The sequence below is a fragment of the Cryptosporidium muris genome, genomic scaffold (genome assembly GCF_000006515.1).
Source record: "Cryptosporidium muris RN66 scf_1106632373453 genomic scaffold, whole genome shotgun sequence".
NCBI classification, from domain to species: domain Eukaryota; phylum Apicomplexa; class Conoidasida; order Eucoccidiorida; family Cryptosporidiidae; genus Cryptosporidium; species Cryptosporidium muris.
Window position 1 is genome coordinate 1,251,819 of NW_002196570.1, and position 23,064 is coordinate 1,274,882.

At 25.3% G+C, this 23,064-nt stretch overlaps 11 protein-coding genes across 11 annotated transcripts, besides 35 other annotated features; 9 read left to right on the forward strand and 2 right to left on the reverse strand.

Annotated features, from left to right (window-relative positions):
• Window positions 1-161: 161 nt before the first annotated feature.
• CMU_042980 (ubiquitin family protein) lies at window positions 162-3,236 on the forward strand (the record flags this gene model as incomplete). The annotated part of the gene is made up of 1 exon (XM_002139537.1): window positions 162-3,236. One exon carries the CDS (start codon window positions 162-164, stop codon window positions 3,234-3,236), a length of 3,075 nt encoding a protein of 1,024 aa, XP_002139573.1.
• Window positions 710-784: a microsatellite.
• Window positions 3,237-3,254: 18 nt separating the features above from the next.
• Window positions 3,255-3,276: a sequence feature (AT_rich).
• Window positions 3,277-3,283: 7 nt separating this feature from the next.
• Window positions 3,284-3,330: a microsatellite.
• A 1-nt stretch (window position 3,331) lies between these two features.
• Window positions 3,332-3,380: a sequence feature (A-rich).
• A 48-nt stretch (window positions 3,381-3,428) lies between these two features.
• Window positions 3,429-3,498: a microsatellite.
• A 256-nt stretch (window positions 3,499-3,754) lies between these two features.
• Window positions 3,755-3,800: a sequence feature (AT_rich).
• On the forward strand, window positions 3,799-4,470 carry CMU_042990 (uncharacterized protein; the record flags this gene model as incomplete). The annotated part of the gene is made up of 1 exon (XM_002139538.1): window positions 3,799-4,470. The coding sequence occupies one exon, from the start codon at window positions 3,799-3,801 to the stop codon at window positions 4,468-4,470; it is 672 nt and encodes a 223-aa protein (XP_002139574.1).
• Window positions 4,358-4,414: a microsatellite.
• Window positions 4,471-4,576: 106 nt separating the features above from the next.
• CMU_043000 (uncharacterized protein) lies at window positions 4,577-4,978 on the reverse strand (the record flags this gene model as incomplete). The annotated part of the gene is made up of 1 exon (XM_002139539.1): window positions 4,577-4,978. One exon carries the CDS (start codon window positions 4,976-4,978, stop codon window positions 4,577-4,579), a length of 402 nt encoding a protein of 133 aa, XP_002139575.1.
• Window positions 4,899-4,921: a sequence feature (AT_rich).
• A 205-nt stretch (window positions 4,979-5,183) lies between the features above and the next one.
• Window positions 5,184-5,230: a sequence feature (AT_rich).
• Window positions 5,231-5,244: 14 nt separating this feature from the next.
• Window positions 5,245-5,295: a sequence feature (AT_rich).
• Window positions 5,296-5,558: 263 nt separating this feature from the next.
• On the forward strand, window positions 5,559-7,028 carry CMU_043010 (IQ calmodulin-binding motif family protein; the record flags this gene model as incomplete). The annotated part of the gene is made up of 1 exon (XM_002139540.1): window positions 5,559-7,028. The coding sequence occupies one exon, from the start codon at window positions 5,559-5,561 to the stop codon at window positions 7,026-7,028; it is 1,470 nt and encodes a 489-aa protein (XP_002139576.1).
• Window positions 6,060-6,093: a sequence feature (AT_rich).
• Window positions 6,579-6,620: a sequence feature (AT_rich).
• Window positions 7,029-7,061: 33 nt separating the features above from the next.
• Window positions 7,062-7,102: a sequence feature (T-rich).
• A 1-nt stretch (window position 7,103) lies between these two features.
• Window positions 7,104-7,137: a sequence feature (AT_rich).
• Window positions 7,138-7,202: 65 nt separating this feature from the next.
• Window positions 7,203-7,243: a sequence feature (AT_rich).
• A 282-nt stretch (window positions 7,244-7,525) lies between these two features.
• CMU_043020 (IQ calmodulin-binding motif family protein) lies at window positions 7,526-9,712 on the forward strand (the record flags this gene model as incomplete). Its single annotated transcript, XM_002139541.1, has 1 exon — window positions 7,526-9,712. One exon carries the CDS (start codon window positions 7,526-7,528, stop codon window positions 9,710-9,712), a length of 2,187 nt encoding a protein of 728 aa, XP_002139577.1.
• Window positions 8,571-8,599: a sequence feature (AT_rich).
• Window positions 9,037-9,064: a sequence feature (AT_rich).
• A 97-nt stretch (window positions 9,713-9,809) lies between the features above and the next one.
• Window positions 9,810-9,854: a sequence feature (AT_rich).
• A 164-nt stretch (window positions 9,855-10,018) lies between these two features.
• Window positions 10,019-10,200: a sequence feature (AT_rich).
• Window positions 10,201-10,282: 82 nt separating this feature from the next.
• Window positions 10,283-10,573: a sequence feature (AT_rich).
• A 24-nt stretch (window positions 10,574-10,597) lies between these two features.
• Window positions 10,598-10,636: a sequence feature (AT_rich).
• A 116-nt stretch (window positions 10,637-10,752) lies between these two features.
• Window positions 10,753-10,923: a sequence feature (AT_rich).
• A 24-nt stretch (window positions 10,924-10,947) lies between these two features.
• Window positions 10,948-10,969: a microsatellite.
• Window positions 10,970-10,972: 3 nt separating this feature from the next.
• Window positions 10,973-11,065: a sequence feature (AT_rich).
• A 176-nt stretch (window positions 11,066-11,241) lies between these two features.
• Window positions 11,242-11,396: a sequence feature (AT_rich).
• A 14-nt stretch (window positions 11,397-11,410) lies between these two features.
• Window positions 11,411-11,452: a sequence feature (AT_rich).
• Window positions 11,453-11,474: 22 nt separating this feature from the next.
• On the forward strand, window positions 11,475-11,933 carry CMU_043030 (uncharacterized protein; the record flags this gene model as incomplete). Its single annotated transcript, XM_002139542.1, has 2 exons — window positions 11,475-11,645; window positions 11,748-11,933. 2 exons carry the CDS (start codon window positions 11,475-11,477, stop codon window positions 11,931-11,933), a joined length of 357 nt encoding a protein of 118 aa, XP_002139578.1.
• Window positions 11,934-11,977: 44 nt separating this feature from the next.
• Window positions 11,978-12,000: a sequence feature (AT_rich).
• A 9-nt stretch (window positions 12,001-12,009) lies between these two features.
• Window positions 12,010-12,096: a sequence feature (AT_rich).
• Window positions 12,097-12,338: 242 nt separating this feature from the next.
• CMU_043040 (uncharacterized protein) lies at window positions 12,339-14,705 on the forward strand (the record flags this gene model as incomplete). Its single annotated transcript, XM_002139543.1, has 1 exon — window positions 12,339-14,705. The coding sequence occupies one exon, from the start codon at window positions 12,339-12,341 to the stop codon at window positions 14,703-14,705; it is 2,367 nt and encodes a 788-aa protein (XP_002139579.1).
• Window positions 12,905-12,936: a sequence feature (AT_rich).
• Window positions 13,237-13,296: a sequence feature (AT_rich).
• Window positions 13,738-13,784: a sequence feature (AT_rich).
• Window positions 14,706-14,920: 215 nt separating the features above from the next.
• Window positions 14,921-14,986: a microsatellite.
• A 24-nt stretch (window positions 14,987-15,010) lies between these two features.
• Window positions 15,011-15,039: a sequence feature (AT_rich).
• A 136-nt stretch (window positions 15,040-15,175) lies between these two features.
• Window positions 15,176-15,210: a sequence feature (AT_rich).
• Window positions 15,211-15,438: 228 nt separating this feature from the next.
• Window positions 15,439-15,471: a sequence feature (AT_rich).
• A 17-nt stretch (window positions 15,472-15,488) lies between these two features.
• Window positions 15,489-19,631, forward strand: CMU_043050 (phosphofructokinase family protein; the record flags this gene model as incomplete). The annotated part of the gene is made up of 1 exon (XM_002139544.1): window positions 15,489-19,631. One exon carries the CDS (start codon window positions 15,489-15,491, stop codon window positions 19,629-19,631), a length of 4,143 nt encoding a protein of 1,380 aa, XP_002139580.1.
• Window positions 19,632-20,693: 1,062 nt separating this feature from the next.
• On the forward strand, window positions 20,694-20,912 carry CMU_043060 (uncharacterized protein; the record flags this gene model as incomplete). Its single annotated transcript, XM_002139545.1, has 1 exon — window positions 20,694-20,912. The coding sequence occupies one exon, from the start codon at window positions 20,694-20,696 to the stop codon at window positions 20,910-20,912; it is 219 nt and encodes a 72-aa protein (XP_002139581.1).
• A 222-nt stretch (window positions 20,913-21,134) lies between these two features.
• On the reverse strand, window positions 21,135-21,671 carry CMU_043070 (SAP domain-containing protein; the record flags this gene model as incomplete). The annotated part of the gene is made up of 1 exon (XM_002139546.1): window positions 21,135-21,671. One exon carries the CDS (start codon window positions 21,669-21,671, stop codon window positions 21,135-21,137), a length of 537 nt encoding a protein of 178 aa, XP_002139582.1.
• Window positions 21,672-21,909: 238 nt separating this feature from the next.
• CMU_043080 (stomatin-like protein 2, putative) lies at window positions 21,910-23,060 on the forward strand (the record flags this gene model as incomplete). Its single annotated transcript, XM_002139547.1, has 1 exon — window positions 21,910-23,060. One exon carries the CDS (start codon window positions 21,910-21,912, stop codon window positions 22,960-22,962), a length of 1,053 nt encoding a protein of 350 aa, XP_002139583.1. The 3' UTR covers window positions 22,963-23,060.
• Between the last annotated feature and the right edge of the window lie 4 nt (window positions 23,061-23,064).

The window sequence follows — 23,064 nt, forward strand, 5'->3', positions numbered from 1 at the left end:
AAATATTAACAATTCAGCGCTATATTAAATACTAAACAAATAATTAAAGGGGTTTGGAGGTAAAAAAAAATTTTAAGGTTGAACAATTTTTGGTATTTACATTTTCCCCTCATTTTTAGGAATAATAAATTGTTGAACTTATTTTTAAATTATATTTACAAATGAATAATAGTGAAGATAATTCATCTGATTCTAATGCAGATGAGTGCATGCTAGATTCAAGAGAATTGTATGACAATCAATATGAAATATCCAATACTGAACAATTAACTAATAGTAACTTAAATAATCAAAATAATGAATTACAAAAAACAGACAATAATGAACATATTGAGGGTAGACAATCCAATCAACATATCCAATCAGAGAGTACTTTAAACGAAACAATAAATAATACTGGAGATGGTTATGTTGTTATTGAATCCATAGATGAAGTAAATAGTGATAATGAAACTGAATTATATGAAATAAATGTTAGACCTTTACATGGACGTGATCTTTCTGTTAGGGCTTCTCCAAATTCATCAATACGTCAATTAAAAGTATTAATTGAGGCTAAAAGTGGAATAGAAGCTAATAATCAGAGGTTAATATTTAGAGGACGATGTATGCAAGATGATGAAGCTATTTCTACATATATAAAAGAGAGTGGTGTTATAATACATTTAGTCCCATATTTAAGACAATCTAATAACTCAGAATCATCCACTAGTAATAATCAAAGTAATAATAATACTAATACTAATAATATTAACAATACTAATAATATTAATAATACTAATAACACAAGTACAAATTTTATTTCTGGTCTAAATACTGCTACATTTAGCCATTTTCCCGGTGCAATGATGTTTGGAGCTGTACGTTTAGATACTGGGGGTGATGGTAATATTCCTGTAGAAGCTGAAGATTTTATGCAACGTATTTTGAGAAGTTTTGGAGAAGCAGCAGTTGGTTTGAATGGAGAAGGGGTAATTTTAGGATCTCATACTACTAATTCAGGAAATGGGGGGACTATAACTGGAAATATAGCAACATTAAATACTACATCTAATACAAACCAAGTTCCAAATTTAAATAATATATCTACATTTACTGGACTTAATAGTTTAGTAAATAATCAAGTAGAATCAGTTTTACCTGGGGGTAATTCTAGTAGTACTCATCAAACAAATACATCATCAAGTAACCATAATGTAAATACATCTATTAACAATAATATAAGTAATACTGGAAATAATTCAAATACTGGAACTACTTCAGTTCCTGATAATAATGGAGTAAATACTCCAATAGGAAGAATTGGATCTATGGTCTCTAGATTATTTCAAGCATTTAATAATCCTAATATTATATCAACACCTAATTCTCAAGATACAAATAATAATCTCAATACAGGAACAAATAACTCTACGGTTAATACAGATACAACTAATATGGCAGGTATTAATAATAATAGAGTAACTGAAAATGAAACTACATCAAATGATACATCAAGGAATAGGATAAATCAAACTTCAAGTATTAATTGGGCTCAATTAGCTCATGCATCAGGTTTAACTGGTGCAACAAGAGCAAGTTTTTTACCTTTAGGACGTCCAGGTTTAGCAGTTGCAACTGTTCCTGTTTCTAGTTTATCTATTCCAATAACAATTAGAGCTACTACTAGTGTTCCAAATATACAATCAAATGGAACATCTCAATCTCATTCACAAAATACAACTTTACCTCATAATACAAATACAATTTCATCTCAAAATATAAATACAAATATAAATGCAAATTTATCTCAAAATACTCAGAATATTCATAATGAAGCTTATAGAATTGGTTCATTAAATTTTTTTTCAAATATTTCAAATATCTTAGAAAGTTCTGCTAATCAATTACAAGTAGTTGCTCAAGCTATTAATACAATGGCTAATACTGAACCTTCCTATAATGGATCATCTACATTACCACCAATACCAATAGGAAATTCAAATAATTCTAGTATCCCAGATATTTATACAATGTCACCAAATGAATATATTCAACATCATTCTCATAGACTATATATATCAAATGAAATAATTCAACGTTATTTACCTTGGGATTCTTTAAATGAGATTATGAATATACTTGAAGCAGATTCTGGATGGCAACGTCCTAGAATAACAATACCTCCATCTTTAATAGAACCTCCTGATGTAGGGCCTTTAGCTGTATTTATCTCAGTATATCTACAAGTACTAGCTATTATTCAGGTAAATTTGATGCAAATACAAGCATGGCAAGAGAGATTTTCCCGTTTAGATGTACCAAGAATATGTAGAACTGTTCATTTATTAGCTTTGATATCTCATGTATCAGCTCATCTTGGAGCTTTATTAGCTTGGTTATTTCATAATATGGCTCAACATGTTGAACAAGATCGCCTTGTTGAATCTCTTCAATGGGTACGTACTTCAAATAATTCAGATATATTGACATCTAATTCTCAGAATTTCTTAAAGAATACTGATTCTAATCATGATAATAATCATCCTGAAAATTATAATAAGATAGAAGATTCTGTATCCTCTAGTCATCAAGATAGTAATTCTATGATTATAGATCATATTAATGATAATTCTATAAATCAAAATCAAAGAAGTCACTTAGTTAGATCAAAGGATGAAATTGAACAAGCAGTATCAGATCAAGGAACTCCAAATGATAGAGAAGATAAAAGAGCTAGAAAAAATAGTGATATAGAGGTATCATCTGAACAAAGAATTATTAATGAATTACCTTCAAATATACGTGATTCTTGGATATATTGGACTGAAGATATTCAGGAATTTTCAAAAGATATTTTTGATGATACATCTTCTAACCCATTTAGTAATGCTTATAGAAGTGGAGATCCTTCTTCAAACAATTCAATTTCACAGGCTACATCTCCTATTCCAAATAGTTCTAATTTTGATGGAGGGTCATCAGGAAATACGGTTTCTGTATTTTCAAGTAATATCCCATCATCTTCTGATCTACTTCGAATGTTAATTCATCAAACTGAATCTAATCTTAATCTTGAAATATCTGTATCTGGTATCCTCCAAGATTTTGAAAGTTCATATCTTTCACTTTTAGTTAATGATTTATTGGAAAGAGTTAGAAGTGATTCTGATTTCTTATGTGATCAGCAAAGATTCCCTAATATTAAAAGAGTACTTGAATACTTAGGGAAATATCAATCAAGCATATCTAAATAAGAAGTGGGGTTTATATGCAATAAATATATTTTAAAATATACTAGGATATATTAATTGTATTCAGATTATTAATAATAGTAATAATAATAATGATGATAAAATAAAGTGAAATGAAAAAAAAAAAAAAAAAAAAAGATAAAATAAGTGAATGGACAATATTTGTCATAATAAAGGTTAGATAACTTCATACTCATTAAATTTAAGTATATTTAATATATTAGTTTATATTCTAAAATATTATATTTTATTATTGTTTATATTAATAAATATATTTGCTAAAATGAAATTATCTTAATAATATCTAGATCTGTAACATTATTATATCTATATAGTAGAATATATTGATTTATACGTTCCATATTAAGAGTATAATAGAAGTTATAAATATTCTTAGTAACTTCCCTAAAACTAAAGTGAAAATGGGGGAAACGGGGAAGGGGGGGATCTATTACAACAAGAAAATGGCGGCAATTATACAGTAAATCCTACTAAGTCTTTAGTATTATTTGTTGTGCAACTTTATATATATATAATACTCTAAAATTTATATTAAAACTTTAATATGGCTGATTATGGAACCTTAGAGTATTGGGAAGAAAGATATAAGAAGGACAGAAACCCATATGATTGGTATCAAAAGTGGGATATGCTAGAAAATTTACTTAAGGAATATATTGGTAAGGATGATAAAATATTAATTGTAGGAAATGGAACAAGTAGATTACCTGAGGATTTATACGATGGTGGATTTCGAAATGTAGAATGTATGGATATAAGCCTAACTGCAGTAGATATAATGCATGAAAGGCTAGCTAGTAGAGGTATTAAATGCCAAGTTTCTGATGTTCTTAATATGGTTCAATTTTTAGATAATGAATATAATATAGTATTAGATAAAGGGACATTTGATACAATCCTTTGTAGTGAAAATAGTTATGTAAAGGCAGACCAAATGTTGAAAGAAATATATCGAATACTAAATAAGGAGAATGGAAAGTATATATGTATATCATATGGGCAACCATCATACAGATTAACATACTTAAAAACAATGAATAAATGGGATGTAGATGTATTATCTGTAAAAAAACCTATGTCAAGTAATATTTATAAATTAACCCATAATAATAATAGTAATGATGGTTATCAAAATGAAGATAGTAATAATAATAGTGATAGACCTGACTTATTTCACTACATATATATATGTAAATTGAAAAAAAATAATGAATAATATGCCTTTAAGCTTATTGATAATTCATTTAGATTGTAAATATATAAATAAGATCGCTTTAGATTTTGTTTTAAATAAGTTCTAGCTTCATTTGTTTCTTCTTTTATTACTTACTATTTAAATTATTATTTGTATTACTATTTCTTGAAATATATAATAAAGCTATATCTCTGCATTGTTTAGACTTTAAAGATTTACTTAGTGATTCAATAGTTTGTTCAAAATCATTGATATTAGATTCATTAACTTTGTCATACATCTCCTTCAGTTCATCTAGTATAGTATCTAATTTAATAATTCGTGCTTCCTGTGCATTAGATTCATCAACTGAACCACTACTTGATGACCAGTAATAATGATAACATGTTTCACTTCTTGCATTATTTAAAGCTTCATATATCTCATTAATTTTGTCTAGACACTCTACCTTATTATTATATATATTAAATTTGGAATAAATTGCAAAAATATTAAAAAATCCCAACCATTTATATAAAATATCAAACATTCATCTAAGTAACATAAAAATAAAATACAGGATCTCTCTAATTTATTTTAGTTAACAAATTTTATCAGTAGAATAAAGAACCTTAAAATTTGTCATTTTAAAAACATTACCTCCTAGACGAGACGTTTTGATGTGTTACTAAAAACATTGGTAATTCTATAAAGTAATAACCAAGTTATAAATTTTACTTTAAAGATTTAGTTGCAATTTTTATATATATATTGTATATATATTAAACTTAGTTATTTATTAGTCTTCTCTTGTTGTAATATAGATATTATATATATATATGTAGAATTATGTAATTTAAAAAAAAAGAAGAAAGAGAAAAGAAGGTAATAAAGAGTTGAGTTTAAAATACTATTAAGTATATATACTTTAAACTAGGATATAGTATTTTGGTATTATTATAATAAATAGGAGAAGATCCGTAATATCAGTACTTTTTCTACTATTACCGTGGGGTTAACCCTTGAAAAGTGTGGCATAATTTAAAGGGTATAGATAAATATTAGATATAAAGTGTTTTTTTTAAGAATTACCTTTTAATATTTTTAATTATTGATACTTACTATTATTAATGTCTTCTAATTATAGTCATTTGGGTAAAACTCAAAAAATCCAATATCTAAGTAAGGGAAATAATGTCTTAATTTCAAATGAGAATATAAGTATGAATAATGAACCATTTGCATATCGTATGATTAATTATATGGCATCACTTATTGGTATAGATAATACAAATAATAGAAATCCATGTTTAGGATTACTTTCTCCAATATCTCCAATTATGTTAGTCAATAATATTCCTACTATGACATTACCATCTCCAGAACCAATGATTCATCCATTACCACAAACAAAAAATAATCGTAGTTATTCATCATTAAATACTATATCATGGAGTCTTCCTTTTGGTCCTAAAATAACTCCTTATTCACACCCTTCATTAAATAATGGATTATGTATAATACCTAATGATTTGCATACACCTACGACATCAAACTTTTATTCACCTTGGGAAGTATATATAGGTCCTACATATAAATCTCCCTATATTGAAAATATTAATAGTGGAATCAATAATATAAATTATTTTAATAAAAATAATAAAACTATTTGTATGAATAATAGAGCAAATATAGTAAATAATAGGAAATATATTTCCAATTATAAAAAGACATCTGAAAAATTTAGTAGACTTAAAAGTCAAATTAGTCCACTTACTTATAGTTTTACAACATCCCCTATACTAACCAATAATAATGATAATTGTATTGATGAATCAATTGAATTAATTGTACCTCCTGAATTAGCACAAGCTCTTCAGTTTATTGTATCTTATATTGTTAATAATAACTTTACAAATTCCAAAAATATTAATTCACCATTTTCATTAACATTTCATAATAATGATAAAAAAACAATTATTGGAAGATTAAATAAAGCTATTATGGAATTAGCTGCAATAACTATTCAAAAATATTATCGAAATTACAGAGGAGCTCTTCTTAAAAAATTTATTCATTCAGATTTACTATGCAAATATTCAGTCCATAAGATATTAAGTTCTATATATAAAATTCAGAGATCTTGGAGGTTTTTTTTATTAAATAACAATATTGAAAAAGAAAATTTAATTCAGAGTGTACTTAATAATAGGAATAAGGCTAGTAGTACAATAGCAGCTTTTTGGAGAGGGTATAAAATACGCAAAGAGTATGACAATCTATTTCGATGTTTATCAATTAGATGGATTTGGAATATAAACTATAATGAACAAGATAATAAAGATATTTTTGATATATTAATACGGGGTTCCTTTACTTCAAAACCATGGCAAGAATATATTACTTTAAAATGGGATAAAGAAGATGAATGTTACAAAACAATAATACATGCATCAAAAGGTATATATTATTTGCAATTTATTATTAATAATGAAATAAGAACATGTGGAACTATGGAAATAGTAGTATTACCTATTGTTGGAGTTGCTAATAAAATTCAAATAAGTGATTCAAATACAAGTACCTGTAAGTTACTTTGATATATCTTTAATTTTTAAAAGAAATAACTCTCATTTATTTTGTTCTTTTTATTTTATATTATATTATTTTGTTTCTTTATAATATTATATAATTTCAATTAATTATTATGATCTACAATAATTTTGCATACTTATACTTATCTAAAAATTACTTGATACCTAATATATGTCTCCTTATAAATTACAAATTAATTAATTAAATTATGAATTTAAAACTAATCAGTTAAGTACATAAGAAATCAATTCAAAAATCTAAATAATCATCTTCAAATATTGTAAAAATAAAAAAAAAGTACAAGGAAAATGTTGGTATCTAGATGGGTGCAAAAATGTCGGAAATTTAAGAGTAAACCGCCTAAACTAACCTGTGTGAAGTCTATCTTGATTATTACAGAAAATCAGACAGTTTTCTTAAATGGAAATATAGAAGTAATAAATATACTGGAATAAATTAAATATCAGATATAATGAAATAAATTATTTGAATATATTACAAAATGTATAACAAATTTCATTTAAGAAATACAAGAAATGACCTTCAACAACGTCCTCCTATTCGGTATAACAAAGGAATAACGCAACCAATAATCTTATCCAATAATCAATTTATACCTACCCTCAATAGGCAAATATATTCTATTAATGGCACAGGTCCATGTAATAATACATTACTTTCAGGAGAAAGTAAGATTCTAAATAATAAACCAAATTATCAATATAATGGTAATCTATCTAATATTCAACAAAATTTAAATGGAATAATTTATTATTCTGTTCAAAGTGGTTCTATTGCATATGGTAGAAGACCTTATTATAATTCTAATGTTATTTATAGTCAACCTAGTATTAATAATTACACTAAAAATAACCCTCGGATTTCTACACTTTCTACATATAAAGTCTCTAATAATAAAATTACAAACAAAGAACAAAGAGTTGTGAAAAATACAGTAACAGAACCTTCATTAACAAGAGAAACAAGTCCAATATCATCTATGGAATATATTAGATCATCTACTGATCCAAATAATAAAAAATCTAAACAATGTAACTCAATTATTGAAGAAAATCCAAAATATATTTTAGAAAAACCAATTTACATATCTAATTCTAGTAATTTGAAAAAAATAATACTTCCTAGTATTGAAATACTATCAGAGATACAAAATCCTACAATTAAACAAACAAAATTAGAATATTCTTCATTTGGATTACCTGAATTATATTATTCCAATGGAATGTCATTTAAATATAATATACAATCTTTTTTAATGATTAGATTCCAATTTTTGTTACATTTAGCAGCTATTGTTATTCAATGCTATTATAGGAGATATAAATGTATGAAAGATTATAAGATTAAAATGTTAGGACCTTTAAATATTTTAAATTCTTCTGCTAAACAAATTCAAGCTTGTTGGCGTGGATTTCTTACTAGATTTGGAGGAATTATGTATCAAAATTGGATAAATTGTTCAGTTGTACGGAATAAATTTACAAATAGAATTATTTATGATTTTAAAAAGTCCAATTGTGATTCACTTAATAATGATATTTTAAATATAAATAAAGAGAAAAATAATAGTTCAAAACTTCCAAATAGAATTGAATATAATTGGACTCTTTTACATCAAAAATATATGTTATCAATAATATATAATAGGAATAAGAGTGCATCCAAAATTCAAAAGTATTGGCGAGATGTATATATAATGGACTATGAAATTTCGAAGGCTATTCTTATAGAATCTATATTATCTGCAAGATTACTTGCTGCACAGGTAATTAATAAATATATATTAGGTATTATTACAAGAAAAGCTATTGATAAATATTATAGAATAACTCAAATTAACTGGCCTTGGAATATACATAAAATAGATAGTATTTATATAATATCTAATCATAGTTATCCCCCATGGAAAGTTCCTCAAAAAATGTGGTTTGATAAAAATAAACAGTGTTTTACATATTCACTTTTTTTACCAATTGGAACTTATCAAATTGCATTTAAAATTATATATAATAATAATATACATGAAGACTTAGAAAAGTATAAAAAATTAATAGATTGTAATCAATCAACTCAAATATCTAATAAACAAAATTCTTTAATGCTTTCAACTAATATTCAATGTAATTCAACCTTAGAAATTATAAAACATCCCAAATTCAAGTTTGTTAATCTAATACATATTACAGATAAAAATCCTAGTACTTTTAAGTACTTACGTGATAATATATGCCCAATATTGAAAAGAATTCATCTAAAACAAAATCCAAATTTGGAACAAGTTGATAATATTGATAATAAAATTGATGAAGTACAAGAAAATTTAGATATATCTAAAGAGTTTCTAATTGATAATTATACAGATAAATGCATATTAAATAACCATAATGAATTATCCTCTCAATCAATAGATTTTAATGATAACTTTGAGATATTTACACCTAGACAATTAATCAATACTGATGAAAAATATAAGACTAATCTATTACAAAATTTTGAATTGAATACTCCTGATAGCTTAACACATACTAGTAGTACAATGGCTGGATATACTCCAAATAATATTGATTCTTGTAAATCTGAACATTACAGCAAACTACTCAGTGAAGATGATTATTCAGGAGATTTAATTGATATCCTTAATCAATTATTTTTAAATGATGATAACTAGTGACTATTAAATAGAAGTGATTATTTATGATGTGGTGTGTAAAAGGATACATAAAACAAAAATAATTAAAAAACTATGTAGTTATTCTTTACATTAGTAAATTTAAAGATTTTTTTTTCTTATTATATTAGTAAATATTTTAGAAACATTCTTTTTTATCTAATATTAAGAAAACTATATATACTTCTAAACTTTATTACACTATAATATAAAATTCTTCAGAAACATTGTGTTTTTAATGAAAACTTAAACAGTAATAATTACATATATATTGGTATTTTATTTAGATTAATACTCAATGATAAGATATTATTAATAATATCTTATTATAAAATAATTAATATTTTAAATTTTCAAAAAAAAAGTTAAACCTTGTAATAGTAAATATATTAGTTAAAATAAATCATATTTTATATTTATTCAATTATAAATAAGGTAAAGATATAACTTGAAATATTAAAATTTTCTTATTTAAACTTTTTTTTTTAGTCAATGATTACTTCATAATTTCGTAAACACAAACATAATATATATTATTTTACATTTATTAGAAGTATTCAAAAAAGTTAGATTTTAATATATTAGTTTAAATTAGATTTAATATTAATTTTTTTTTTTTTTTTAACTATATAGATTTCTAAATAAATTCATTATTTCGTCGTAAAAAAATCATAATTTGAAATATTACACTTAATTAAGTAATATTATAAACTCAGAAATATTAACCAACTATTTAAAGTATTTAAATTTTAGTTTCTTTAAAATTCTTATATATAGATTTAAATATTTAATTTTAAGAAGTAATAAAATTTATTCTTAATAAATTCTTTTATTACTATATTAATTTTTATAATATTTTATCATCATCTGGAACTTTTATTGTTCAAATTTATTATTTAAAATATTATTAAATGTAAATATATAGTTTCATACTTATAGTGAAAATAGAATATAATCAAATCTTTTGTACTATCTTATTATTTGAATTAGGAATAAGATCATATTACTTTAATATTTATATATATGTTATACACTTGTCCTTTATATTTCATTTAGTTAATTATTTTTCATTTATTAATATATTTATACTGGAAAAAAATTCTATAATAAAATTAATGTTAAATTTAATATATATAATGCTGAAATTATATTATCTCTTACATTAATAATCTTAGTTTTATTGAATTAAAATATAAATATTATAAAAAAAAGTCATAATACTTGTTCATATATCTATAAATAAATAAATAAATAAATTCCAATATATTAAATTTAAAAATTCCCAATATATATAAAATTATAAAATCTAAACTATAAAAAAAAACCTTATCATTATTAAATTACATATATTTAGCAAATCATAAGTTCCCAAATATTATTATCATTGTATAATTTCAATTATTGATAGATCCTCTGGTAAAGAACAAATAATATCTTAATAATAACGTCATTATTCATTTATAATATAAAAGTTCCACTTACTTAGAATATTTCAGCATAAATTTAGCAATATATTAAAGTTACTTTAGTATATTTATAAATAAAAATGTATTTTGAAGGTTATATTAGTAATATTTAATAAGATAATTAACTCCTATAATATCATATTAAAGTTTTCAATTTATTATAATAAAATATTAGAAATATAATAATAGATAGTATTTTCAGAAATATATAATTATTTGGCGCCTAAGCGCCATTATATTAAGATATTATAATTTATAATATCTTTAATATTAAGAAGTTATTCTCATCTTCAATTATGGAATCTGATTCCCAGGTAAGGGAAGTTAAGAATTGTGAAAGAGAAAATACTAAAAAGCAATTAGATGACCTTAATATTTCAAATGATACAATATCTGAGTCATTTGACTCATCTAAAGTAGAAACATCTTTAAAGGCTGCTATTAAAGCATTTGAAAAAGATATAGAGGTATGTTTTTACTATATAACTCGTAATATAATTATTTTGTACAATTTATTTTATTGTCAACTAATTATACTAACTATAAATCTCTCTCTTAAAAAATCATAGAATTCATCAAATGCTAAAATCCTACCTGAGGATATAAAGGTCATTTCAGGACTTTTTGATGTATCCCTAATTGATGCCGAAAATACTTTGAAAGTTAATGATGGTAATTTGAATAAGACTATTGAATCACTAATGTTGGATTTTTCTGAATTTCGGAATTCCTTTAAAAAATTTATGCGTTTATAATTAGGATTATTAATAAAACAATTAGTTTAGATACAATTGATCTCTATATTAATATATTTTAAATTATGTCACCAGGAATATAAAATTTCTTTTTTAATCATATATTTAAATTAGAAGTAGTAAATGTTAACTTTTTTCTTTCTTATTTAATAATAAAATATTACTATTCCTAATAATTCAAGTACTTTACTTTTTTTTTTTTGTACCGCCAATATTATTTCAAATACTAATAAGCCGCCATTTTATTTCAAATATTAGTATACCGCTAATGATTCCCCCTAATTGAATTTGTTTTTCTTACTTTTCATTTATGTCTTTTTAACATTTAGTAATAAGGTTAGAATTTTTTTTATATTAAGAATAAGATGGGAATTAGATTAAATTAATTGTAGTATTTTGTCATACATGGAAAAGTCATCTATACATCCTTTAAAAAAAAAATTACAAAGAGTATTAAACTTGAAATTTGATGAAAATGAAGAATTTCTTAATATATTACATTATCTAGAAGAAATTGAAAATTCTTCAAATTCTATATCTAAAGATTTATTATGTGAGTTATTATCTAGTGAACAGATAAAATGGAGATCTTCTTGTAATATTATTGATAAATATCGTCTAATCCAAATAAAAGAATGTATGGAGTCTTTAAAACCATTTATAGATAATACTAGATCCCTTAATATAAAATTAGATGGAATTGAGAAATTATTTAAAGATACAATAATAAAATCAACAACATCATGGCATGAAGTTATATATCCATTATTATCTGAATTTAAAAATATAGAAGATGATATTGAAAAGATAACAATAAAACAAAATATATGTAATTCATTATTATCAAGATTAAGTTCATCAATTAGTGGTAATATTAAGAATATAAAATTACAAATGCAGTCAAAGGAAGATATTTTACATTCTTTATATACAATGTATAAGAAATGTTTAGTTAGTGAATCAAATTCAAGAAAATTAATTAATATATTTAAAGAATATTTATCTAATGATATGTCAATGGAGGAATTAGTTAATAATAGAAATGAAGATAATATTTTAAATAAATCAAATATATCTATATCTATATCACCAGCAATATTATCACAAGCATTAATAAATTTGAATAAGATGACTTTAGATATTGAATCAAATAGATTCCAATTAGTTGATGAAATTGTAAAGATAATAATTGATTATATAGAATTAATACCTATTAATACAAATATTAAAAAGGAAATAGATGAATATGATAATAATATAAATGATTTGTTTGAAGAGGATATATTTTCTAAAATAATGGAACTTTTATATTTATATCATAAAGATTCATATAATTTAATATTAATTAATATACAAAATTTAAGATCTAAATTATTGGATTATAGATTTAATGTAATTCTTAGACATGGTATTACAAATATAGATTCAGACTATGATATAAATATTATTGATTATTTATCATCATTATTTGAATGGATTGATATATGTGGAATTAATATAGAAGTTGAATTTTTAATAAGATGCTTACATTATAAATATGATGATACATGTACTTTTGAATATAAAAGAAAATCTATTATTGAAATACAAGATATTAATAATGATGATATGAATAAAAGTGAGACATTATTAGCATATAATATATTAGATAATATTACTTCAGTATTATGTATTCCATTTTCTAATAGTATACGTGGAATTTTACGTCAATTCCATCATCAACAGAGAAGTGGTTCTATTACATTTAATTTTGGTAGTTTAACTTCATTAAAACTTGGAATCACTATTGTTCTAAAGATTGCACAATTAATTGATTATTATATATTAATATTTAAACCATTATATAAATTAGTGCCTAATTTTGCTAATTTAAATACAACAATACAATTTCCTCACTTTATACAACGTCTTTGTGATGTTAAAGATGAAGCAATTGCTCAATTTTATGTATATTCAAGTATAATACGTGAATATTTATCAAATAATTTATCAAGTTTAATTACAAATGATTGTACAATTTCAATAATTGTACTTGAATGGTGTACTTTACTTAATGATATACTTATTATATTAGCAGATGATTCTTTATTAAAAAAGAGTCAAGAAAGAACTAAAATTCCAAATTTTTGTCATATTTCAGATATAAAAATTCAAGAAAACAATGAACCAATAAAATTTAATGAAACAATTTCTTCTATGATTGATTCATTTATTAATCCAATGTTTAATGCTATATGTACAGCAACAACTACATATAAATCAATCTCAACATGCTTAATTAGAATAAATAATATTGCTAAATGTCAATTTTTAATGAAGAATTATGAGCAACAATTATCATTTATAAAAATGTATATTGATATTTCTAATCAATTAATTATGCGAGAAATGGAACAATTAGTAAAGTTTTCAATGGAAGAATTTATGGATAGATATCGTTTTAAGGAATTATTTGAAGAATTATCATCTCAATCTGATAGTAATATTTGTAATAGTAATCATTTTAATTCAACAGAGGAACCATTATTAATTCTTTCTCAAGTTATATTAGATAATTTTTATGATACTATATTACGTTTTGGAATTATCCCGTTTCCAAATATAGATAAAATATTGGATAATTCAATAAAATCAAAGATTATTATGGAACTTTTACTAAATATTACTAAACAATATGAACATTTATATAAAAAGATATCTTCAATATGGCCAAGTAGAACTGATATATTAAGATATAATGTACAAGAAATAGAAGATTTATTACATATTTGAGGAGCTAAAGTTCATTTTAAACAATTTACCAAAAAAGTGGTATTATAGAGAGAAAAATAAGATTGGATATTGTTATTAGTATAGGATTTGCAATATCTTATTTTAAGTAGTACAATATAATCTATTCATATTAAATAAGTTGTATATAATATTTTTATTTAGAAGAAATCGTAAAATTAACTAAACTTATTCTTTATTCACTCTTCTTTCTTTAGTATATATACTATATACTATATGATATTTTTTTACAAAAGTGTATTATATATATATATATATACATACTTTAGAATAACCCAAAAAGTTACTTTAAAACTTATAAAAATTATATTTTTTTCTAGACTTTAATAAGAGATTAAATTACTGCATGGTGGCGCCAAATGAAATAAATATTACCGCCTTGTTGGGTCTGACCCTATCCCGAGTAATAATTGTATTGACGGTTGAAATAGGGTGTGTGCAATTTAGTGATCTTTAAAAGAAATAATAAAATATAAATTAAATTTTTGATAGGCCCAAGTGAAGATTTTAATAAAATAGGTGTGGCTATATTTTGAATACTTATAAGAATCATATATTTTTCAATAATATTTCTTAAGAAGGCCTAAAGAAAAATATAATCTAAATAACTGGATCTTCTTTATTTTTCTAATATAAGGGTTAATTAACAAAAATACTCTCACAAATATTGAAGTCTATATTTATTTATTGGTAAAATTATAAAGGCTTTATTTGGAATTAATATTAATTATTAATATATAAAAATTATCAGTTTTAGAACTGCAAATGATAATTCAATCTCCTATAGAATTAAAAAGAACAAAGGGAGATATAAAAGATAATGCATCTTTATCTTCTACGGGATTACTAGAAAGTGTATCATGCTTTCAAAAAATAAGAAGAAAGTGGGATCCTTGTTTACCAAATATACTTCGCTCTCCAGTTAAAGCTGTGGAAGTAGATAATTTTGAGAATGGATTAAATAAAGTAAAATATGACCACTTTTCATCCTTTTTTCCTATAACAATTGGGAGTAAATTTGTAGAGTTAAGAGCTATTTCTGAATCTACCTGGCAACATTACCCAGCTAGAAGAGTAGGAGTGGTTCTTTCTGGAGGTCAAGCAGCTGGGGGTCATAATGTAATTGCTGGAATAATGTCATATATAAAAGTATGTAATCCCAGTAGTCAATTATTTGGATTTATAGGAGGTCCTGAAGGTGTTTATACTGAAAGATATATAGAATTAAAAGAAGAATTAATAATGTCTCAATTTCGTAATCAAGGAGGTTTTAATATAATATGCTCAGGTCGTCATAAAATTGAAACTGAGGAACAAATGCAAGCATCATTAAATGTATGCGAAAAACTTCAGTTAAATGGTTTAGTTATAGTTGGAGGCGATGATTCTAATACAAATGCTGCAATATTAGCTGAATATTTTAAAAAAGAAGGATCTAATATTGTAGTTATTGGATGTCCAAAGACTATTGATGGTGACTTGAAGAATGAAGTAATTGAAACATCATTTGGTTATGATACTGCTACTAAGGTTTATTGCGAAGAAATTGGTAGTATAATGACAAGTTTATTAACTAAACGAGATAGATATCATTTTGTAAGATTAATGGGAAGATCAGCATCTCATATAACATTAGAATGTGCCCTACAAACACATCCAAATTTGACATTTATTGGAGAGGAAATAAAAGAAAAAAATAGGTCATTAATGTCAATTATAGATGAGATAGTAGAAATGATTTTACTTAGAGAATCTATGGATAAAAAATTTGGAATAATTTTATTACCGGAAGGTTTGATTGAATTTATACCTGAATTTGAACTTTTAATAAAAGAGTTTAATAGTACATTATTAATTGATACGAATAAAGAACAAATAATTTCTCGTCTATCTAATGAAGCGAGGAATTTATTTCAAGAATTACCTTCAGAAGTTCAAAATCAGCTACTTTTAGAACGTGATCCTCATGGTAATGTTCAAGTAGCAAAAATAGCTACTGAAGATCTTCTTGTATATCTTACAATTACAAAACTTAAAGAGATAGGAAAGGAATATTTACTTAATAATGCTAAAACTCATTATTTAGGATATGAAGGACGTTGTGCATTACCTTCAAATTTTGATTCTAATTATTGTTATGCCTTGGGTCATACTGCAGGAGCTTTAATTGATAATCATTGTACAGGTTATATAGCAATTATAAGGAATTTACATGAGCATCCTAAATTATGGATTCCAGCTGGTTGTCCTTTAGTAAATATGATGAATATAGAAGTAAGGAAGGGGAAGTCAGTACCCGTAATAAAGAAGTATCTTGTTGAATTAGATGGGGTTTTATTTAATTTGTTTTCAAAAGTTAGAGAACATTGGAAGGTTATTGATTATTATAGAAATCCTGGTCCTATTCAATTTGATGGTCCTTTAGCAGATATATCAAATTATATGATTTGTCATCCTAAAATTGAAGATTTACTTCCTATACCAAATAAAGATAGTAATCAAATAACAAGTATAGGTTGTATAAGTCCTTTGCAAATGTATAGATGCAAAGAAATATTATTAACTCCTTCATTACTTTCATCTAAAACAATATGTACTGAAGAAGAATATTTTTCAAGTGATACTGATATGACATCTTTACTATTATCTAAACTTCCTTTTCAGTTAAATAAGACAAATAATAAAACTCTAGTATTTCGTGAAGATGATGATTTAATTAGAAATAATGGTAACCTTTTAACAAATCAGATTTTACAATTTAGCAATCCTTTGAGTATAATCAATAATAGTCAATCTACATCAACTCCACAAAGTATTATTAATTCTTTAAACTTTACAAATACAAATGTAGGATCTAATGTCTGTGATTTTGGTTCTGGATACTCGATACCTCCTTCTCCATCATCAAATTCGCCCTATTGTATTGGATTTCTTTTAATAGGGCTCTTTCAACCTCCAGGTACTCAAAATGTAATTAATGGTATTTTAGATAACTTTATAAATCTCAATAAAATAGTAATATTTAACTCTATTGATTCATTATATAGTGGAAAAGGTTATGTAGTAAATTTAGATGAATCAACAAGAGAAATATATTCATATTTGTTAAATAATGGTGGATGTCAATTTCCTTGTTCTAAATATGAACCAGTAACACTAAATTTACAATATAATGAAGGATTTGACAATATAGAAGAAAAAGGTGATGGGAAATTTAACAGAAGTGTATGGGCTCCCTTTGGAAATATATTAACGGATAATGTATGGAAAGTTTTTGATTATTATAATATGAGTGGGCTTGTTGTATTAGGAGATTCAGATGCTGTAACAATAGCTTCATATTTAACTGAAAATCTTTGTAGAATAAATTATAATAAAACATGTATTATTACAGTACCAACAAGCTTAGAAAATAATGTTAAGAATCCAATGATTGATACATGTATTGGATTTGATACTGTTACTCATAACTGTTCAACACTTGTTGGAAATCTTCTTATAGATGCAGCATCTGCTACAAAATATTGGTATTTTATGAAACTTATTGGTTCAAAAACTTCAAATCTAGTACTTGAGACAAGTCTACAAACTCACCCAAATATTGTTGTTATTCCCGAAAGATACTCTAGTAGTGAATGCAAATATGTTGAATCTGGTATAATGGAAGTTACATTAGATGACATTATCACAGAGATATGTGATATAATATGTTTAAGGAATAATATAGGAGATAGTTTTGGAGGAATCATTATATCTGAAGGTATATTAGATCAGGTATACCCTACTAAAGAATATAGAAGACTTATTTTTGAAAAATTGGCTGTAGATCAGTACGATAATAATGAAGAAGGAAATTATAGAATTAAAACTAATTTAACAGCTAATCAAGATTCAATAAAGAATATAAGCAAATTAAGTAATTTAACAAATAATGAAATTTCTGTGATTGAAGATTTTAAATCAATATTTAAAAAGGTTGAAGAAAAATTAATTAGAAAAATTGAAACTTGTCCATTAATTGAGGATGTACCTACTGAACTTATAATAGCTCAACTTGTGAATGAAGAATTAATATATCGCAAGACACAAGGAATTTATAAAGGGAATTTCAGCTATGTATGTTTCAATTTTGGGTATCAAGTTTCCTCAACAGTTCCTACAGAATTAGATTGTAACTTAGGATATTTGAATGGTAAATTAGCTGGCAAGATTATTGAGAAGAATTTAATTGGTGGTTATATGACTGGTATTAAAGGTATCTGTAGTAAAATTGAGGATTGGTACTTTTATGCAATACCACTTACTAGTTTATTACACTTAAATATGCAAGATAATGTCGAAAAAATGATGGTTGCAAATAAGAGAAATTCTATTTCTAGTAATGTTAAACAAGTAAATAAAGGTGACAATATTTATAATAATTCATTAATGACAAAAGTACATTTATCATGTAGAAATAATCAAATTGATATGATTTGTTCAAAACCTTATAAATTATTTCTTAATGCAATTGAGAAATGGGAGTTAAATAATGTTTATATAAATCCTGGGCCTGTGCAATATTATGGATCTAGTAAATATATAATTAATAGAACCCTATTTGAGGAAGAATTCTACTATGTGAAAATGTTACAGGAATTAGATGATTTAACTAGAAGTATCAAGAACTCATGTTCATTTGGTATTAACAATACTACACTTGAAACTACTATTTGTTTATTAAGAAGTGTACAATCATTTATCAATATACAATCTACTCACTCAAAAAGAAAAAGAATTAATGATACATCAAGTCAATCTAATTTAATGACAAAAACAACTAGTAGCTCTTGTCCTATATCATATAATGGGACTAACCTAATTACTGATTTACTAAGCATTGATTGCACAAAATCAAACATTAATTGAGTTAATTAATAAAACTTTTTATAAACTTATATCAGATATATCAACTATTTAGATATAATTACTTTTGTGTTTCTTTTATGTTATTAATAAAGGAAGAATGAAATTACGTAATATGAAAAAAGTTGTAATTCTAACTTAAAAGGAAATTTTATTTTGCTGTCAAAGTACTCTTATCTAAAAATAAATATTCAGATGTATATTTGAATTAAACTCTGTTTATCTGTTTCTAGATATATCGGAGCATTATCTTGAAACTCTTTTAATATAAAGTTTAATCAAGGTAACTTTATTATTATTCAAAAGTGTGATTTTCTATCTTTATTTTAGTGAATTAATTGTTTTTGTACTGGTTTTGTAATGATGTTTACAAAGGTATGTTTGCAGAGATTACCTTTTGGGCATGGAATCAGTAGTCCTAGTAAATTTTCGTTAGGATAATTAGAGTTATGTAGTGTTAGTGTGTGTGTATTTAGATTGCAGTATTAATTCTTGTTTGTCAAAAAGGAGGTGTAGTCTTGATGTCCGTCCCACGCGGTGCAGTCTCCCCGTGACACTGCTGTTATCCTCGCACTGTACCACAGCGAGCTCTTGTCCGTGTTCTGTTCCCAGCCTCCGGCGGTACGAGCTTCATTATCTCACAAGATATACTGATCTCCATCTGTACACCTCTAGAGACTACAGCCTTGCGATGGGCAGCTATGTCATGTTTGGTAGGGGACTGTCGTCGTAGTGCATCTTTTCATCTATCCTACACCCTTAGTGACTCCGCTTGGTTACAGCTGGGCGTTACCCCAGCCAGTCTACTGTTGTATGGTTTTAGAATTTCTATTGAGGACTTCTTTATTTCACTTCATTATGATGGTTCTGAAAATGACCGCCGCAGGTATAGGAGTTGGGTCATTTTGAGACAATTTAGTTTGCATCATTTATGCGCCTATTTGTGATGTTTAATATTTATTACCCGTGTTACTTTTTTGTACCACGTAATTTTTTTATACTGTAAGGTGGGTAATAGAGTGCAAGTGACAGCGGCCAAAAGAGAAAAAAACGAAAATATTAGATATGTCGGCTTTATTTAACTTCCAAAGTATGCTTGTGGTGGTTCTTTTGTGTATATGCACCTGCTCATATCTTAGACCAAAGATCCCAAGTTTAATTGACAATAAAAAAGCTGGATTTCTTGGTATTCTTGGCAAGATGGCAGTTATAGGAGATAGACTTAGCCCATATGTGTCTATTTCATGCATATTAATGGGTTTTATGACTATTTTATATAGATAGGTTAGATGCACTGGTATTGTCTCTTTACAGTGTAATTGCGGTGGGGGGGCAAAAATAAGTATTATTTTGGTTAATTTGTTAGTATATATTCACTATATCTTAGAAGTATATGTTATTGTGTTTATTTATTCACTTAATTTCTGTTTATTATTTATTGGTCTAAATATAATGATAAACTCCTCTTTTAATCGAAGTTCCTTTCTCTATAGGTTTCCCTTACTGTCACCTTAGTCCAAAGCGTAATTTCCTAGCTTCAATCTTTTTTTTGTGATCAATATCTGTTATATTTGATGTACTACCGAATCTTTTCTTTCGATGTTCTATTTTATCTAGTTCTGTTCTAATTCCAAAGCGAGCAGCTCTTAATAACTTTTTATCGTCTTCAATATTTGTGCCAAATCGTTTAAGCCGTGCTAAACGTCTTTCAGGTTCTGATTCCATAGTTAGTGTTGTACCAAATTTTTGTTTTCTTAATTCAATACGTTCTTGCTCCGAAAGTGATTGAATTGAATACATAGACACCTTTGCCTCACTTTTATTAGATTCAATGTGACTATTATCTATACTAGGTACTACTGAACACTCTTTCTCCATACTGCTTTCTTCTATTATATCGATGGGATCGTTGTTTAGTGCTTCCAATTTAGCATCGTACTCTAATAATGCATCAATAAGTTGCTGTTTCCTACCAGTAACTGATAAGCCACGTTCACGGAGTAGCTCTTTTAGGTCATCAATCTTCAGTAAGTTGTAGTTCATCAAGCTAATCTAGACTAATTAATAATAATATTTTCAGAAAGAGTAAATAAATTACTATTGGCGCAAGTTCCAAATAATCTCGTCTATAAGGTTTAGTTGTATAGCTGTAGAATTTGCTCATCTTTATTTTGTAGTCTTAATTTTCTGTATTCATTTTTTCTAATGTCTACAATAAATTAAGAAAATTTGGTAAATATTTAATTGTGTACACTAATGGATTATTTAAGAATTTTCTTCTATGGTATTGTTTAAACTGAAGAGATTAAATAGTATTCCATATTACCTAACATCAGTCTATTTATCACCTTTATATAAATTATCTACCAGAACTTGGCAAACAAATAAATCTACATATAATTCATATAAAAGTATAACCACTAGTTTAACTAAACCAAATGTAAATTCATCTCATGATAATCGACTGTATAGATTTTATAATCATCATTTTGGACTTGTAATTGTTCCAGAACAAATAGCTCTTGTTATTGAGAGGTTTGGTAGATTTAATAGAATATTGAATTCTGGTTTAAATTGGCTTATTCCATTTGTTGATAAGATAGCATATGTACATTCTCTTAAAGAAGAGGCAATTCTAATACCTAACCAAACAGCTATTACAAAAGATAATGTGACTATTCAAATTGATGGTGTATTATATATTAAAGTGGAAAATCCACATGCAACTAGTTATGGAGTAGATAATCCTTATTTTGCAATAGTGCAGTTAGCACAAACAACAATGAGGTCGGAATTAGGCAAACTTTCCCTTGATTCAACATTTCTAGAGCGTGATAATCTTAACAAGTTTATTGTTAAAGCTATAAATGAGGCAGCTCAAATTAACTGGGGGATTAAATGTATGAGATATGAAATACGTGATATAATACTACCTACTAGCATAAAAAATGCTATGGAGAGGCAAGCAGAGGCAGAAAGAAAGAAACGAGCTGATATTTTAATTAGTGAAGGCGAGAGAGAAAGTCGAATAAATTTAGCTTTTGGTAAGAAGGAAAGTGATATATTACATGCTATAGGTGAAGCTAAGGCATTAAATGAAAAAACCTTAGCTATCTCAAAGTCAATTGAGACAATTGGAAAACTTCTTAGTAATGATGAGGCATCCAAGTTATACTTAGCTCAACAATATATACAAGCATTCGGAAATCTTACGAAAAATAATAACTCTACAATCATTGTGCCATCAAATATATCTGATATATCTGGAATGATTTCTCAATCACTCGCTATATATTCTAAGTTAAATAGTCAATCTAATAATGTTACCCAATAACACATGATACTCTATATATTACATATCACATAAATTAATTATAAGGTGCAAGGATGAAATTTTAAAGACCAAAGATAATATATTGCTTTATTACTTAGTATA